Source organism: Phascolarctos cinereus, unplaced genomic scaffold (genome assembly GCF_003287225.1).
Source record: "Phascolarctos cinereus isolate Bilbo 61053 unplaced genomic scaffold, phaCin_HiC Scaffold_726;HRSCAF=1367, whole genome shotgun sequence".
Lineage (NCBI taxonomy): Eukaryota > Metazoa > Chordata > Mammalia > Diprotodontia > Phascolarctidae > Phascolarctos > Phascolarctos cinereus.
In genome coordinates this window covers 408,051,294-408,068,507 of record NW_027556098.1, presented here as the reverse complement: position 1 = coordinate 408,068,507, position 17,214 = coordinate 408,051,294, and the positions used below count along the sequence as shown (strand labels likewise).

Here is a 17,214-nt window from a genome sequence, read left to right as displayed (position 1 = left end):
CTGAGGACTCCCAGATCACCCCTAGATCTCCCACTTCTGGGGACCCCCGATCCTAGGAGGGATACTCATGCATCCTCCTCCCCACCAACACTCAGAACTGCCCAAATTCAAGACCCCCTTAGTATTCCTTGGCCCAGCCCTTTCTGCTCCATCTCTCCCACCTGAGCACCATCACCCCCCAGGTGGAGGTACCCACCCCCTCCTGGTCCCCTATGATACACTGACGGCCAAAGAGAAAGCTCGAGACCGAGAGAAGGCACAGGAGCTGCTCAAATTCCTACAGATGAACGGCTACGCGGTGACACGGTACTTGGGTGGGGGAGGGGCCTTGGGGCCAGCCCGGGGCGAGGGGAGGCTGGGCGACCCTCGCTGACCTCTGCCCTGCTCTGCTCTGCTCTCCCAGGGGGCTGAAGGACATGGAGCTGGACACATCCTCCATTGAAAAGAGATTCGCCTTTGGGTTCCTACAGCAGCTGCTCCGCTGGATGGATATTTCACAGGAGTTCATCGCCCACCTGGGTGAGCCCTACCTGACAAGTTCCTTTTTGCTGAGGCATCTCCCCCACTACACACACACACACACACAACACATGCATATATACACACATGCATACATATATGCACATACACACATGCATATATACACACATGTGTGCATGTACACAGAGACACACATGCATATATGCATACATATATACACACTTACATACACACACACACACACACACACACACACACACACACACACACACACAGACTTATCCCCTAAGAAGTCTCCTCACCCACAGATCCCAGAGAGCACTGTCCACTCAAAGATCTCCCCAGAAATTTCCTCTCAGAGTTCCTAACTACCCTCTTCTTTCCCACCTCCTACCTTTCTCCACACACACACACAGAGGCTGTGGTGAGCAGCGGACGGGTAGAGAAGTCTCCCCATGAGCAAGAGATCAAGTTCTTTGCCAAGGTAGGTGCTCAGGGTTGGGCCAGGCCCGGGACTGAGGAAAGGGACAGAGAGTTGGGGCCAGACCTGGGGTTATATCCCGGCTGCCTGTCACTCGTCTCTCCCCCCATCCCCACCAGATCCTGCTACCTCTCATCAACCAGTATTTCAACAACCACTGCCTCTACTTCCTGTCCACACCGGCCAAGGTCCTAGGCAGTGGGGGCCATGCCTCTAACAAGGAAAAGGAGATGATCACCAGGTGCGTGCCTTAGGGTGCCCCCTAAGTCTGGCCACCCCCACACTCCTGAAGAATTATGACCCTGCACCCCATCTCCTGCATCCCAGAATGCCCTGACTTCCTCTCCACCCTCTGGCTTTGGGGATTCCTAAGGGACGACAAGACCCGTCTGGCCGTGGTGGGGCTCTGTAAGGGACCAACCCCTCAACCTTTGAGGGACCAATCCTGCCTGTGTCCTGAGTGCCAGGCGTTAACTCATCCTATCATGCCTTCTCACCTTCTTTTCTCCACACCCCACACCTCCCCTCTGTCCTTCCCTCCCTTATCCTTCTGTCCCTTCATTTCTTATCCCTCTCTGCCTTTTCCCCCTTCCTGGCCCCCACATCTCCCTTGCCCAATACCATCCTCTCCTCTTCTTCTGTCACTTTCAATCCCATCCTTCCACCCTCTTGTCTCCTGCTCTCTCCGTCCCTACGTGCCTTCTTCCTGTCATCGTTCCACCTCTTGTCCTTTTATCCCCTCATTCCTTCCGTTTCTCTGCTGTGTATCTCTCTAACTCCCGTGATTTATTACCTTCCTATGCCCCTTCTTACCCATTCCCCTTTCCTCTCTCCCCTTATCCTTTCTCTCCTTTCCTCCTCCTGTCTCTCCTCCCTTCTATCTTCTCCTTTGCTCTTTGTCTCTGTTTCCCCTTCTCCCCCTTCTCCCACTCCTTCCATTCCAATGGTCCCCCCCTCCGTGGCCTTCCATCCCTGTTTCCCTCCGTTCTCCCACTCTTCCTCCATCCCCATATCCCTCCATTCCTCCGTCTCCTACTTCCCTCTGTCCTTCTCTCCAGCCTGTTCTGTAAACTCGCCGCTCTGGTCCGGCACCGAGTCTCTCTCTTTGGTAAGAATTCTTCCCTTCAGTGCTTCCGCTCCCCACATAATCCTTCCCTCCCGGCTCCCCCACCAAATTTCTCTCATTCTCTCACCCCTGCCCCCAACTGGGACCCACATTCCACTTGGGGATGGAGGACTGGGGAGGCACATATGGGTGTCAGTGTTGGGCTAGGCAAGAAGGCTGTGGTCTCCCCATTACTTTGCCCCATCCTGTTTCCTCTCCCCTCCAGGGACTGATGCTCCGGCTGTGGTTAACTGTCTACACATCCTTGCCCGGTCACTGGATGCCAGGTGAGACCCCATCCCCTTAAGCCCCCCAAGCTTCCCCACCCTGACCCCCAGAGGCCCTGTCAGAGAACCATGTCCTGCCAAGCCTGGCCACTTCTGACCCTCCATTCCTCTGTGGTCCTTTCCACCCATCATCCATCACTCATCCCGAGAAGGCACCTCAGAGGCAGTCTGATCCAAGCCTGACTAGGGAGCCCCTCTACAAAGTCCCAGAAAAGAGGTGGTCCAGCTTCTGCTGAAGACCTCCGGGTGGGGAGAAGCTCTGAGTTTGCCCCAACTTCAGTCCTAAACCTGACTCGTTAGGGCTTCCCTGATCTGCTCTGGGGCCATGCGGGACAAACCTCAGCCTCTTGTATGTATGTTAGAGGACTTCAAATACTTCAGGATGGTTACTGTGTTCACACACACACACACACACACACACACACACACACACACACACATATCCTATCCAAGGCTTTCCCACTTCAGGCCAAACATCCCAAATTCCTCCAACCAGTCCTTATATGGTAAGGCTGAGATGCCTTCCAACATCCTGGCCGCCGTCCTCTGAACTCCTTCCAGAGCATGTAAATCTCCTTACTCAAATGCATCCTCCAGAGTGGACTGCGTGCCGCCCTCCAGATGTGGTCTGGCCAAGGCCAAGGACCGGGGGACCGCTGCTTCCTCTGTTCCAGACACGAGTCCTCTGTCAGTGGGGCCTCGGATCACGTTAGCTTTCCTGGTGGCTCTTTTCCCCTGTTTATTCCTGCTAAGCCGGCAGTCAGTCGCAGTTTTTCCGTGAGAATTGTGGTGTGGTACAGTCAAAAGAATTAGGGCAAAAGAGTCCAGGGCCACTAGGGGGCGCCATAGTGCACAGAGCGCTGGGCCTGGAGTCAGGAAAACTCCTCTTCCTGAGTTCAAATGGGGCCTCAGACATTTACTAGCTGTATGACCCTGGGCAAGTCACTTCACCCTGTTTGCCTCAGTTTCCTCACCTGTAAAATGAATTGGAGAAGGAAGTAGCAAACCACGCCATTATCTTTGTCAAGAAAAGCCCAAATGGAGTCGTGGAGAGTCAGACACGACTGAAAAATGCCTGAACAACCAGTAGTTACTTGATTACCGCAGGCCTCGGATTCCGCATTTTTCAGAAGGGGCTAGGAGTGCAGACCAGACGGCTTCCACGGTCCCCTCCAGCTGTAATTTTGACCCTCTCATCATTTCTAGTCTGCCTCGATCCCTTTAGATTGAAAGACCCGTTACTTAGCCTTTTCAGTTTTATATCATCAGCAAATTTGATCAGCGTACTTTCTATGGCATCATTCAAGAGATGAATGAAACGTTGAACAGAGCCCTGGAGCACTCCACCAGAGACCTCCTTCCAAGTAGCACCATCGTGGAACAGTTAGGTGGCGCGAACGGGCAGAGCACAGGCCCTGGAGTCAGGAGGACCTGAGTTCAAATCCGGCTTCAGACGCTTGACACTCACTAGCTGTGTGACCCTGAGCAAGTCACTTAACCCCATTGTCTAGCCAAAAAAAAAAGTAGTGTCACCAAGTAGCACCATTGTGATGACTCTTTAAGCATGTTCATTCAACCAGTTCCAAATCTGGCTGACCAACCTGCCCTCTAGCCCATATCTCTCCATCTCATTCACAAAAATAACATGGAGACACTTGGTTGAATGCTTTGCTAAAACCCTAGGTAGATTCTATTTAGGGCATTCCTCTAATCTACTCATCTAGTGACCCCGTCAGAAAAGGAAATGAGGTTAATTTGATGTGACCAGTTTCTGATGAAATCCTTTATAGAGATTACCAAAGTCTACAGGAAACTGACCTGGGCCAGAGTTCACATAAGTTTGTTTCAAGCTGCCCCTCAGAAGCCGTGGACCTGAGGACCTCAGGATCCCAGCACCTTAGAAGTGGGAGTCACCTTGTCACTGCTCACGGACAGGAATGGCCTCTATGAGGTCTAAGACTTGAGGTCATGTAGCTTGTACACATATTTGTCCCCCCCCCCGCAGAAGAGCTTTTGTTTATGTGGGTTACACCCACTGATATTTATCATATTAGAAATTAAAATGGATATGTTTTTTAAATAACCGTAAAAACCCATTACATGATAACATAAATGACATATTTTTTAATAAAAAACACAAAATATTTTGTGAGAAGAATGCAACTGTTTCATATCTTTTTGCAGATCTCTTTCACGAGATTTGCCCTTAATAGAAGACAGCTGGATTCTCAAATTTGCTTCTGCATCTAATATGTTTCTATGTGTAGCTTTAGTTGAAATATATGAATAATAATAGCTAGCATTTATATAACATTTTAAGGTTTGCGAAGTACGTTACAAATATTATCTCATTTGAAGAAAATTCAGCCTCACACAGATATATAGTCAGCAAAGGGAGAAATATTTTAATAGGCAAATAATGTCTTATTATTATGAAATTTTTTGACCTTAATATCTCCCTGAAAGAGTCTGGGACCACACTCTGAGAACCATTAGACTAGATGATTGAGACCACTAGGTGGCACAATGGTTAGGGTGCTGGACTTGGAGTCAGGGAAAACTGAGTTCAAATCTTAATTTACTTATTGACTGTATGACCCTGGGCAAGTCATGTAAACGCCACCTGCCTCAGTTTCCTAATCTGTAGAATGAGGGTATTCGACCCAGTGGCCTCTAAGGTCCCCTCCAGCTCTGGTGCTCAGGCCCCTGGGTCTTCCTCCATGGCCCCCCCCCCGCCCCGAGCCTTTTCCTGTCCCCCCAGGACCGTAATGAAGTCAGGCCCTGAGATTGTGAAGGCTGGTCTCCGATCATTCTTCGAGAGCGCTTCGGAGGACATCGAAAAGATGGTGGAAAACCTGCGCTTGGGCAAGGTATCCCAGGCTCGGACCCAGGTCAAGGGCGTTGGCCAAAACCTCACCTACACCACCGTGGCCCTGCTTCCCGTCCTCACCACCCTCTTTCAGCACATCGCCCAGCACCAGTTTGGCGACGACGTCATCCGTAAGGGCAGCCCCAACTAGGTCCTGAGGGGGAGAGGGCCCTCTGAGCAGAGAGAGACCCAGGGCCTGAGTGCAGGGCTCAGGCTAGGAGCTGATGGAGCTCTGTGGGGGTGCCAGTGGGTCGGGAAGACTTCCCAAAGGATGTAGTACAGCCCTACATAAGGGGAATCAGAGGAGAGCACTTCAAGGAAGGAGAATAGAAGGGAGACCTGGGTTCAAATCCTGACTCTACCACTTCCTTACCTAGGTGACCCCAGGCAAGGTACTTGACCCCCACGGGCCTCAGTGACCTCATTTGTAAAGTAAGAGATGGTCCTTTACAGCTCCAGAGCTAGGATCCCATGACCTCATGGGTCCCTTCTAACTCCAAATCTATGGTCGTATGATCTATGATTTCGTGTCTGATTTACCCCTTCCTCTTGCTGGGACTCAGTTTCCCCATTTGTAAAATAAGGGAGGTTTGGAGTCAATAATCACAACATCACAGGATTTTTCATGGGAAGGACCCATGAGGCCACGTAGGCCGACGCCCTCACTTTATAGATGAGAATGCGGTGGCCAAGGGAAAAGAAAGGACTGGTCCAAGGTCCCACACGCAGTAGGCGAAGGACGTTGGGGCATTTTGAACCCAGTTCCACCTGCTCCAGCAGCATTCTTGCTGTTGTGTCCCACTACCCCCTCATTTTGGACGGGCAGTGAGGCCCGGAGGAAGGAGCAGTCTCGCAGGATTTGAACCCGGGTTCTCTGCCTCTTTGCCCTGGCCTGTGGGGCTGTGCTCCCCGCTGCCTTTTGGTCTCTGGGGTCCATTCCAGCTCAGAGGTCCGACTGTGCCGAAAGAATTCAATGGGAAGGAGAGGAAGCCAGGGTGATCTCTGACCTTTGGCCTTCCTCCATCCCTCCTACACAGTGGACGATGTCCAGGTCTCCTGTTACCGAACACTTTGCAGCATCTACTCTCTGGGGACTACCAAGAATTCCTACGTGGAGAAGTATGAAGGGGCTGGGAGGGGTCACTGAAGAAAGGGCAGGACCTGGAAGGGGGGCATATTGGAGGGAAAGGGGAGGGGGGCAGATTGAAGGGAAGGGGGCAGATTGGGGGGAGGGGAGAGGGGGACAGATTGAAGGGAAGGGGGCAGATTGGGGGAAGGGGGGCAGATTAGAGGGAAGGGGGCATGAGGGACAGATTGGGGGGGCAGATTGGAGGGAAAGGGGAGGGGGACAGATTGAAGGGAAGGGGAAGGGGGGCAGATTGGAGGGAAGGGAGGATGAGGGACAGATTGGAGGGGGGGCAGACTGGAGGGAGGGGGCAGCGTGGAGGGGGAGGGGGAAAGTTAAGGCGTTCATTGAAGGAGGAGCTGGATGGTGGGGAGCCTCATGCGGGTGGAGAGGGCTGAAGGAGGAGGGGAATCTGACCACACCCTGCCCCCCAGGCTGCGTCCAGCCCTCGGAGAATGCCTTGCCCGTCTGGCAGCTGCCATGCCCGTTGCCTTCCTTGAACCCCAGCTGAACGAATTCAATGCCTGCTCTGTCTACACCACCAAATCTCCCAGGGAACGTGCCAGTGAGTTTTGGGGATCATCTCTGAGTGAGAGGGAGGTGGCCCTGCAGTTCAGAGAACCCCAAGTTGGGGATGGGGATTGCTCTGGGGATAAGGGGACTTAAAGGTCCCCTAATTGGGGGTACACTACTAACTTTGGGACTTGCTGGGATCAGGGTAGAATGTCGTGGGGTGAGTTTAGGAGTCCTGCTTCTGGAGTGCTGCACTGGAGATAAGGGCAGTGATGAGCTTCAGGGACAGCAGAGTGAAGGAATAGATTTCTGAAAGTATCAGTCTGGGCAGCTGACGGAGTTTAGTGATGCCCTTAACTCTGGGAATTTGATTGAGCTTGTGGTCCATTAAGACCACCCCCCCACACCACCCCAGGTCTTTTTCTTTAATGCCTGAAAAAGTTGTGGGGATATTGGTGTGCAGCAAGTTCCATATGTGCCCAGAGGGCGTCGTGGAAGCTGGGAAAACTGATGCAGATTTGGGCTGCGTTGAGAGAGACTGAGCCTTCGGGACCCGAGTTGACCGTCCCACTGCCCTCTGCCTTGGTCAGAGCACCGACCAGGAGGATACTGTGTTCAGTCCTGAGTTTAAGGACATCGATAAGATGGCGAGTGACCAGAGCAAGGCAACCGGGATGGTGATAGGTCTTGACTTCCTGCCCCATAAAGATAGGGTGAAGGAAGTAAGGGTGTTTAGCTTGAAGAAGACTCAGGGGCACATGAGAGCTATGTTCAAATATTTGAAGGGTTGTCCTGTGGAGAAAGGACTTCACTTGTTCTGGGTGGCCAAGGAGGAGACAAGTTAGAGGTGCTGGGTTTGAATTGCTAAGAGGTCAAGAAATATTGCAAACCATTAGAGCTGTCCCAAGGTGGAGTGGGCTACTTTGGGGGGTAGGGAGCCCCCATCATGGTTGGTCTTCACGCTAAGGCTGGAGGACCCCTGGTAATATGTGTTGTAATGAGGATTCCTTTTCAGGATCCCAAGGTTCCTTTTAACCCTGAGATTCTGGAATATTCTGTGATAATAAGTTTGGGGCCCAATGGGGTTGGGATCATAGGGTTTAGAGAAGACCCCTAAGTTGGTCTCATACCCTGCACCAGTCCTGGGCCTTCCCAGCTCTGTGGAGGAGATGTGCCCAGATATCCCGGACCTGAAGCAGCTGATGGCAGAGATCGGGGGACTGGCTGAGTCGGGTGCCCGCTACACAGAGATGCCCCATGTCATCGAGGTCACGCTGCCAATGCTTTGTAACTACTTGCCCCGATGGTGGGAGCGGGGGCCAGAGGTACCCACCTCACAGCCCCCAGGGGGCCCCCCACCCTGCACAGATGTCACCTCAGACCACCTCAACTCCCTCCTGGGAAACATCCTCCGGATCATAGTCAACAACCTGGGAATTGATGAGGCTTCGTGGATGAAGCGCCTGGCAGGTGGGTGTGTGTGGACACAGTCCTGGGGGGACGGGTGTGTGGGGATGAAGCACCTGGCAGGTGAGTATGTGGGGATGAAGCTCCTGGCAGGTGGGCATGGGGATGGGTTTGAGTGGGGAGGGGGTGAGAAAGTATAGTAGGGACAATGAATGTACACAGATACAGAATGTTCAAGGGACCTCTATGGATCAGAGGTGGACTTCCACAAAGACTATTTCCTCGTGGCTATGAGAGGGGATCATAGTTCCTGGAGGCCCCATTTTGGAGTAGGGATTCCCAGAGTCTAACAGAAGGGGGAGTAGGGGTTTCTAATAGCCAGAGTAGGGGCTCAGGGTTCCCAGGGATAGTCATTTATAAATGAGTCTGAGGCTGAGAGATCTGGGGGCTGGAGTCTTCCCAAGAGCTGAGACAAAAGGGACAGGAATGTGAGGGTAAGAATTGGGAGCTAAAGTCCCCAGAGACCAGCAAAGGGGGTATAAGGGGTCTCCAAGGACTAGTGATAAGAAATAAGGCTCAGTGAAAAGACAACTGGCTTTAGAATCAGAAGTCCTGGTTCTGACCCTTAAATGCCTGTGTGACTTTGGATAAATCACTCCCTCCTTCTGAGCCTTTCTAAAATTAGGGAGTTAGAAAGAGTTGGTCTCTGAGATTCCCCTCTGGCTCTGAAATCCCACTCCCCTAAAGGCAAGGAGTCCAAGACCCTGGGGACCAGAATTTGGAGGGCGGAGACTGTGTGTATGTGGGATCCCTGATGACTTGGGCTAGGAGGTCAAGGACTGCAGAATAGAGGTGGAGGTTCTATAGGGCCAGGGGTACCCCAGGCAGATGCTTTCTTGTATCTACCATGTACCTCTGTCTGTGTCCCCCTAGTATTTGCGCAACCAATTGTGAGCCGGGCCCGGCCTGAGCTGCTCCGGTCTCATTTCATTCCCACGGTGGGCCGGCTCCGGAAGCGAGCTGGGAAGGTGGTAGCAGAAGAGGAGCAGCTGCGGCTGGAGGCCAAGGCAGAAGCCGAAGAAGGAGAACTCATGGTGCGGGATGAGTTTTCTGTGCTCTGCCGGGACCTCTACGCGCTCTACCCCCTGCTCATCCGCTACGTGGACAACAACCGGTCAGCCCCTTCCCCGCCCCAACGCCCCAGTGCTCCACTCTCCCAGGCCCTGCCACCCACACACCCCTCTTTCCTCGGCTGTGCCATCGGTGGCTTCTCTAGTCACTAGACAGGTAGCCATTCCTTTTTGCCCAAGAGAAGACCAGACTTGGAGTCAGGACAACCTGAGTTTAAATCCCAGTGACTTTGGGCAAGCTGCTTAACCTTTCTCAGGTCTATGTATTCAGCTATGAAAATGGGGGGGTTTGGACCAAGTACCTTTCAGCTCAAGATCTGTGGGCCTGCTGTTCTCATCCTCAGATTGTGATCCACATTCCTCCACAAATCCTCAGGTGAGGGTCTGCTCAGGGCGGGAGGCCCTCAGACTCACTGAGACTGTCCGTCCATTTGAAGCCACCTGGGCAGGTCTGCAGGGAAGGGCCCCAGGGATGTTCGGTCCTCTGCTGTTTAACGTTTTTCTTCATGGATGACATGCTTATCTAACCGCCGAGGTCACCAAAGCCTTTCTCTCTTGCCCTGTGACCAGCCCACCTCCTTTTCCAGACCGAAAAACCTTTGATGATAGCTCTGAAACCATCCCTCGTGTATGGCATCACTGATAACACACCACAGCTTGCTTGTATCTACAGTCCATCTTTCTTGGCCTGTTGAACCACCCAGATTTTCTACTGAGTTCATGGTAGTCACGATCTGTAGTCATGGGGCACCATGGGAGGATCACAGTGTTCAAAAGATGGCCTTGGATCAGGGAACAGCTCAGGATCATTGAAAGCTTTTCCCAGATGTGAGCCGGGCATCTGGGCCGTCCTCACTGTCCTTCTTTAGTGTCTGCATAAGATATAGACATGCGGATAGACTGATTCTTTGGGCTTCTCAGATAACTGAACATCTCAATCAGGGCAATATGCCTCCTTCATCCACTTTGTTTTTCCCATGTGGATTGCAAGGTTGACTGCAGGCAGGCAAATAGCATTTGTTAAGCACTTACTACGTGCCAGGCACTGTGCTAAGCATGAGGATATAAATAGAAATAAAAAGAAAGACAGTTCCTGCCCTGGAAGAGCTTAAATGCTCACGGGAGGTAAGAATAAGCATTTATATAGTAACCGCTATGTGCCAAGTATTATCTCATCTGGTCCTCACAAGGACCCTTTGAGGGGAGGTGCTGCTATCCCATTTTACAGTTGAGGAAACTGAGGCTGGCAGGTTAAGTGACTTGCTCAGGGTCACGCAAGCAGTGTCTGAGGCTAGATTTGAACTCAGGTCTTTCTGACTCCAGGCCCAGTGCCAACTAGAAAGACAACATGTGAAAGGAAGCTAAAAAATGGGGGGAAGAGGAGTGAAGAGGTAGCAGTCCTAAGCTGATCACAAATTACTTTTCTTCATATCTGATGCTCCATCCAAATTGTCCTCATACAGGACATTCCATCGGCCACCTTTGGCCCTTGGAATCTCTGACTCCCCTCAAGGCTCTGCTCCGGGGCTAGCTTCTTCCGAAAGTCTTTCTTGATTCTCCCAGGCATTAGCCCCTCTCCCTCCCCATCCCCACCTACATTGTATATATCCTACACTGACTCATCTGGGAACATAACCTGTCCCCTTGGGGACAGGGACTGTTTCATTTTTTGCCTTTGTATCTCCCAGGACAGTGAATGGCACACAGTAGGCACTTAATCAGTGCTGACTGATAGACTGGCATCTAAGTAGAAGACAATTATAGTAATCTAGATAAGGTGTCAGAGATACTGTGTAAGTAGAATTGGTATAGCTCGGTCACTAATGGGATGTGGGAGATGAAGGAGAGGGCAGAGTAAGGGACTGGAAGAATGGTGGAACACTTATTCTGGGCACTCCCTGGCTTATCAATAGTAAACAGTCAATAAACATTTATTAAGTGTCTACTATGTTCCAAGAGGCAGCTGGATGGCTTAGTGGACAAAGTACCACGCCCGAAGTCAGGATGATCTGAGTTGAGATCCACCTCAGACATTCACTAGTTGTGTGTCCCTGGGCAAGTTACTTAACTGTGTTTGCTTTAATCCACCGAAGAAGGAAATGGTAGACCACTCCAGTATTTTTGCCAAGAAAACCCTCTACGGAGTCACAAAGATTCGGACGTGACTGAACAACAACTGTGTGCCAGGCATTGTGCTAAGCATGAGGATACAAAGAAAGGCAAAAGACAGTCCCTGCCCTCAAGGAGCTCACAGTCTAACGAGAGAAACAACAATGTGCAGGAAAATTGGAGATAATCAACAGAGGGAAGGCACCAGCATTAAGGGAGACAGGGAAGATGGGACTTGAGCTTGAAGGAAGCCAGGAGGACGGGATGAAGAGGGGGGAGCGTTCCAGGCACAGGGGACAGTCAGTGAAAATGTGTGGAGCAGAGAGATGGAGAGATGGAGCAGCCAGGAGGCTGGGGTCACTGGATTGAAGAGAACATGGTGGGGAGTAAGGTATGAGAAGGCTGGAAAGGGTGCAAGGGGCTAGATTACGAAGGGCTCTGAAGGTCAAGCAGACCATTTTGTGTTTGGTCCTGGAGGTGATAGGGAGCCACTGGAGATTATGGAGGAGGGGAGGTGACATGGTGGGACCTGTGCTTTAGGAGGTTCCTCTGGTATGACCTGTTCTTAATGAAGTCATCCTGGCCCTTTGGATTGTTGCTTTTTCTATGTGCTCACTACCCTTTTTAATAATATAGTTCAGGTTTTTTCCAGAACTCCAAGCCAAGTTCCCGTTCATCCCCCCCCCTTCCCTTTCTTGTATTCCATTGTTTCGGCATCACTCCCATTTTCCACAGCCTTCCTGGCGTCCCTGACAGTGGTTCAGTAATCATAGCTGGTATTTTTTTCAGTGCCCTGGAATATAGCTCATGTGAGCCTGGAGATTAGAATTCATCAAGGGTACCCAGGTACTCCCTTCCAGCCCTAACCTTCTATAATCCTTGTAGGTACCACTGGGTACCTTCCTGACTGAACTCCAACTGTTATTAATCACTGCTTAACTTAGCATTGCCTCTTCCTAATCTTCCTCCCTTCCCAAACACCAAACCTCTCCCCCTTACATCGCTGAGCCAGTAGGACCTGTTTGTGAACAGATCTGAGTCATAGGTCAAGCAGCTGGATTGGGTGGCTGGGCATCTAACCCAGGACATTAAAGTAATAAGAGTAAAAATAACCTCCCAACTCATGCCGGACATTTTTTTTAGAATCAAAAGCCTTCCAGTTCTTAGCCAGGCAGAAGGCCACCTCAGCTAAAATTCTAAAGCCTTTAATCACTTGCCTATTCTAATTACCCTGGGCACAATTAATTCCAAAGAATTAAAGTTTCAGGTCACCCAAAGGGTATTGGAGAGACACATGTTGGCCATGAGTAGGTCACACCATGTTCCCAACAAAGAATTCCAAGAGAAATTTTGTAAAGGATATCACGCCTGAGATTGACAGTTAGAATAGAAGCAGAGCTTATTGATGGGGAAGCCCATTCGATGCCCAGAGGGAGAGGAGAGCTTCTTCTAGGCACCCAACCTATTGGGCACTTTCCCTGCATAGAATGCAGACAAGAGTCTCAAGAGACAAGGCATGGATGGGTCATGACATACAGTCACCAGTAGAGGGAGTACCTCCAATGATGTCATCCCAGATCCATCTGGGTTCTGTTTCAAAGGAGTGAAGGATATGTCCTTCCTTATCTGAGAAAAGTCATTTCCTGGCTTCCTGAGGGTGCCTCCCGGTGGACAAAGCTCCTGCCAAGTGTTTTGAAGAATGAGTCAGTGTAGAAAATGCCTATGGATGGAATGCTAAGAATTCCTCCTTAAGGAGCCGTTGAATGATTCTAACCATTCTTATAATGGAGCCGATGCTAGACTTCTAATTTATTTTATTTTATTTTTGTTAATATCTTTTATTTTTAAGATATCCCATTCATTTCCTGACTCCTCTCCCCAGGCAGCTATCCCTTATAATAAGGATTTTAAGAGAGGGAGAAAAAAACATTTCAGTAAACAGTAAAACCATTTTTGACTAGGATACAGAATTGCACACCCATAGCCCTCCCACCTCTGTAAAGATGGGAGGGAGATAACACCAAATGTCTTAACAGGAGGCCAACCTTCCTCTTCCCCCTCCCCCTCTAATGTCTTAGAATGAGGGTATCCAGCTGACCATTATGGCATTGCTCTGGGCCTCAATTTCCCTATCTGTAAAATGAGTCAGCCCTCCCTCTTCTTCCTCCCACTCTCTCCTCTTCTAGCCCCTCTAATTCTCTGACTCACCACCCTCTTGCAGAGCCCACTGGCTAACAGAGCCCAACCCTGATGCAGAAGAACTCTTCAGAATGATAGCAGAAATCTTCATCTACTGGTCAAAGTCTCACGTAAGCATATGTCCCCTAGCCTTCCCCCACCCCCCCGACACTGTGCTGAAATTCCAAATGGGGAACAACTGTGGTAGAGTGGAGAGGGCCCTGGACCCAGAGTCAGGGGTCCTGGGTTCAAGTCTTCGCTCTGCTACTTATTTGTGCTGACCTTAATGAAATCTGTTCCCTTCTTGAGTCCTCAAGTCTTGAAAAGGTTAGCTGACCCCCTAAGGACCTTTCCAACCCCAACACTCTCTGTTAAGGGTTCTAAGCTTCCTTCTAGTTCTGCCATTCTAAGATTTGAAGACCCTCAATCACTCTGTCCATCTTCTCCCCCACCCCCAGAACTTCAAGAGAGAGGAACAGAACTTTGTGGTACAGAATGAAATCAATAATATGTCCTTCCTGACTGCAGATAGCAAGAGCAAGATGGCCAAGGTAAGGAAGAGGGGAATGGGAGGAAGCTTGGTGGCCTCCTCTTCCTGCCCTTCCCAGCCTCCCCTCTCTCCACCACCCTCCCTCCAGTCCTTCCACCTCTCCTCGGCTTTTTTCCCATGACCTTCCCTTGTTCCAGCCCTCTCCCCTTCCCAGTCAGGCATTTATTAAGTACCTACTATATGCCTGGCTCTGTGCTAAGTGCTGGGAACCAACAAAATCAATCCACGGACATTTATTAAGCACCTACTATGTACCACGCACTCTGTTAAGGACGACAAAAACAGGGTCCCTGCCCTCAAGGAGTTCATGGTTAAATAGGGGAAACCACACACATATAGCTATGTATAAACAAGATATATACAGTGTCAACTCAAGGAAGGCAGTAGCAGCAGAGGAGGCTAGATTAAGGAAGGTGGCATCTTGAAGAAAGCCATAGAACCTAAAGGGCAAAAATGAGGACAGAGAGTATTCCAGGCATGGTAAATGGCCAGTACAAAGCCATGGAGTTGGGAGATGGAGCCCATTGTAGCAAGGTCATAGAGTGGAAGAAGAGGAAGGTACGAAGGAGCCAAGTTGGGAAAGGCTTTTCTATTTGTTCCTGGAGGCAATAGGGAGCCACTGGAGTTTCTTGAGGGAGGAAGGGCATGACATGGTTAGACTCAGGCTTTAGGTAAACCACTTTGGAGAGACTTGAGGCAGCGATCACTTAGGAGGCCTTCACAACAGTCTAGACCAGTGGTGACGAGGACCTGAAAGAAGCTTGTGGCTGTTAGTGAAGAAAGAGGGTTAAGAGTACAGATAGAAATGACGAGATTGACGATATATTTGATGTATGGGGTGGGGAGGGAGGAGCCAAGGATGACACCCAGATTTCAAGGATGGTGATGGCCTCAAGAGTAACAGGAAAATTCAGAAGTGGAGAGGATTGAGGAGGCAGGATGGTGACCTTTGGGCGTAGTGAGTTTGAGATGCCTCTGGGACATCCAGCTCCAGGCATCAAATAGGTAGTTGGTGATACAGGACTATATGGTCCAAGAGAGAGGCAAGGGCTGAATAGGTAGATCTAGGAATTAGCAGCATGGAGGAGATAGAGGAATTCATCACCTGACCAAGAGGACTTCTGTGGACGGACGACCCATCCACATAGTCAGATTGTGTGGGTGGCCATCTAAGAGAGGGCCCCTAAGGGAGCCGGAGTTAAAAAGTTATGGAATATTGAATGGTGATGAGAGAGAACTCAGAGCAAAGAAAGTTAGGGCTGGGAAGGACTTTATGTAGGCAGAGCTGGAAGGAACCTCAGGACATAGAACCTTACAGCAGGGATGTCAGCTCTGGGAGGGCCTCATGACATAGAACCAGCAGGGATGTCAGAGCTGGGAGGAAGCTTAGGACACAGGACCTTACAGCAGGGATATCAGAGCTGGGAGGGACCTCAGGACATAGAACCTTATAGCAGGGATGTCAGAGCTGGGAGGGACCTCAGGACACAGAACCTTACAGTAGGGATGTCAGAGCTGGGAGGGACCTCAGGACATAGAACCAGCAGGGATGTCAGAGGGAGGAACCTTAGGACATAGAACCTTACAGCAGGGATGTCAGAGCTGGGAGGAACCTTAGGACACAGAACCTTGCATCAGGGATGTCAGAGCTGAGAGGGACCTCAGGACATAGAACCAGCAGGGATGTCAGAGGGAGGAATCTTAGGACATAGAATCTTACAGTAACCTTAGGACATAGAATCTTGCAGCAGGGATATCAGAGCTGGGAGGGACCTCAGGACATAGAACCTTATAGCAGGGATGTCAGAGCTGGGAAGAACCTTAGGACGTAGAACATCAGAGCTCTTGTAAAACCACTGAATCCATTCCCCCACCTCATTTTGTAGAGTGGGAAAAGGAGAGAAGGGATACTTCACCCTGATGGGTGAAGGCCTCCAGGCTCCCAGCAAAGGGGTTTTGTCCCCTCCCAACTCTAGTCTATGACTATAAGGAGGGGGCCTGGGCAGGGGATGGATTGGGAATTCCAGGGGGTAACCATATCTCTGTCTCTGTCTCTGCCCGGATGGAGCAGGCAGGAGATGGACAGGTCAGCACTCCCCCTCCCAGGGGTCTCAAAGCATGGCTGGATGGCTGAATCCCCCAGCCCCAATCCCCTCTGCTTCTATTATCTCCCTGTCCCCTAGATTCCAATCTTTCCTGACTCTCCCGTTCCCAGCACTTTTCATCTCCAAGCCCTACCCTTCCCCAGGCTTGAAACTCCTAGTTCCTCATCATCCAGTCTCCTGACTCTCCCACTGCCAACACTGCTAACACTGCTCCCCACCCCACCCCACCTTCCTGGCCTCCGATCCCTTTGTCCTCCAGCTGCTGATCTCCTAGTCCCAACTTTCTCTCCAAATATCCCTCTCCCAGACTCCTTTGCCTCTCCCCACCAAGAACCTGTTCCCCACTTTGCAATCTATTTCCCCCCCCACTGTCCCCCACACCTTCTCCACTACCGTCACTGCCACAACCACCAATGGCCCTATCCCCTATTCCTTCTCCCCAAATCTCTATAGCTTCTTGCAATTTGACCCTTTTTTTTTACTTTGTAAAAAAAAATTCTCTTTGCTACTCTAGCATCTGGGGTTGGAGAGGAGTGGCTGTTGGGGCCTGGGGAGGGGAGGGGAGCGGGGCATGTGCATGCTGCCCCACAGAAGGGCAAGCATGGGGGTCAATGCTAGGGGTCTAAAAGGCTCTGGGCCAGTGCTGGTATCTTCATGTGTGATCTTGAACACGTCCAGAAGTCTCCCTCCCCTGCATTGGTTTCCTCTATATCTTCTGTGTTTCTCTGTCTTTCTGTCCCTCTCTTCCTCTGTGTCTCTCTCTCTCCATATCCCTGCATCTCCTTGGTCCATCTTTCCATACCCCCCTTAGGTCTGCATGTCTTCTGTATGTGTCACCATTGTCTTTTCCATGTCTCCGCACTTGGGTCATTCT

General features: G+C 50.8%; 1 protein-coding gene across 1 annotated transcript in view; it reads left to right on the top strand.

Moving 5' to 3' along the window:
• RYR1 (ryanodine receptor 1) overlaps positions 1-17,214 on the top strand; it is a 92,006-nt gene that overhangs the window by 51,422 nt on the left and 23,370 nt on the right. The window contains 13 exon segments of the mRNA XM_020978561.2: positions 183-306; positions 404-519; positions 897-964; positions 1,081-1,202; positions 2,020-2,069; positions 2,293-2,353; positions 5,115-5,353; positions 6,260-6,341; positions 6,783-6,913; positions 8,002-8,331; positions 9,202-9,442; positions 13,729-13,816; positions 14,144-14,236. Of these exon segments, the coding sequence (XP_020834220.1) occupies positions 183-306; positions 404-519; positions 897-964; positions 1,081-1,202; positions 2,020-2,069; positions 2,293-2,353; positions 5,115-5,353; positions 6,260-6,341; positions 6,783-6,913; positions 8,002-8,331; positions 9,202-9,442; positions 13,729-13,816; positions 14,144-14,236 (1,745 nt within the window).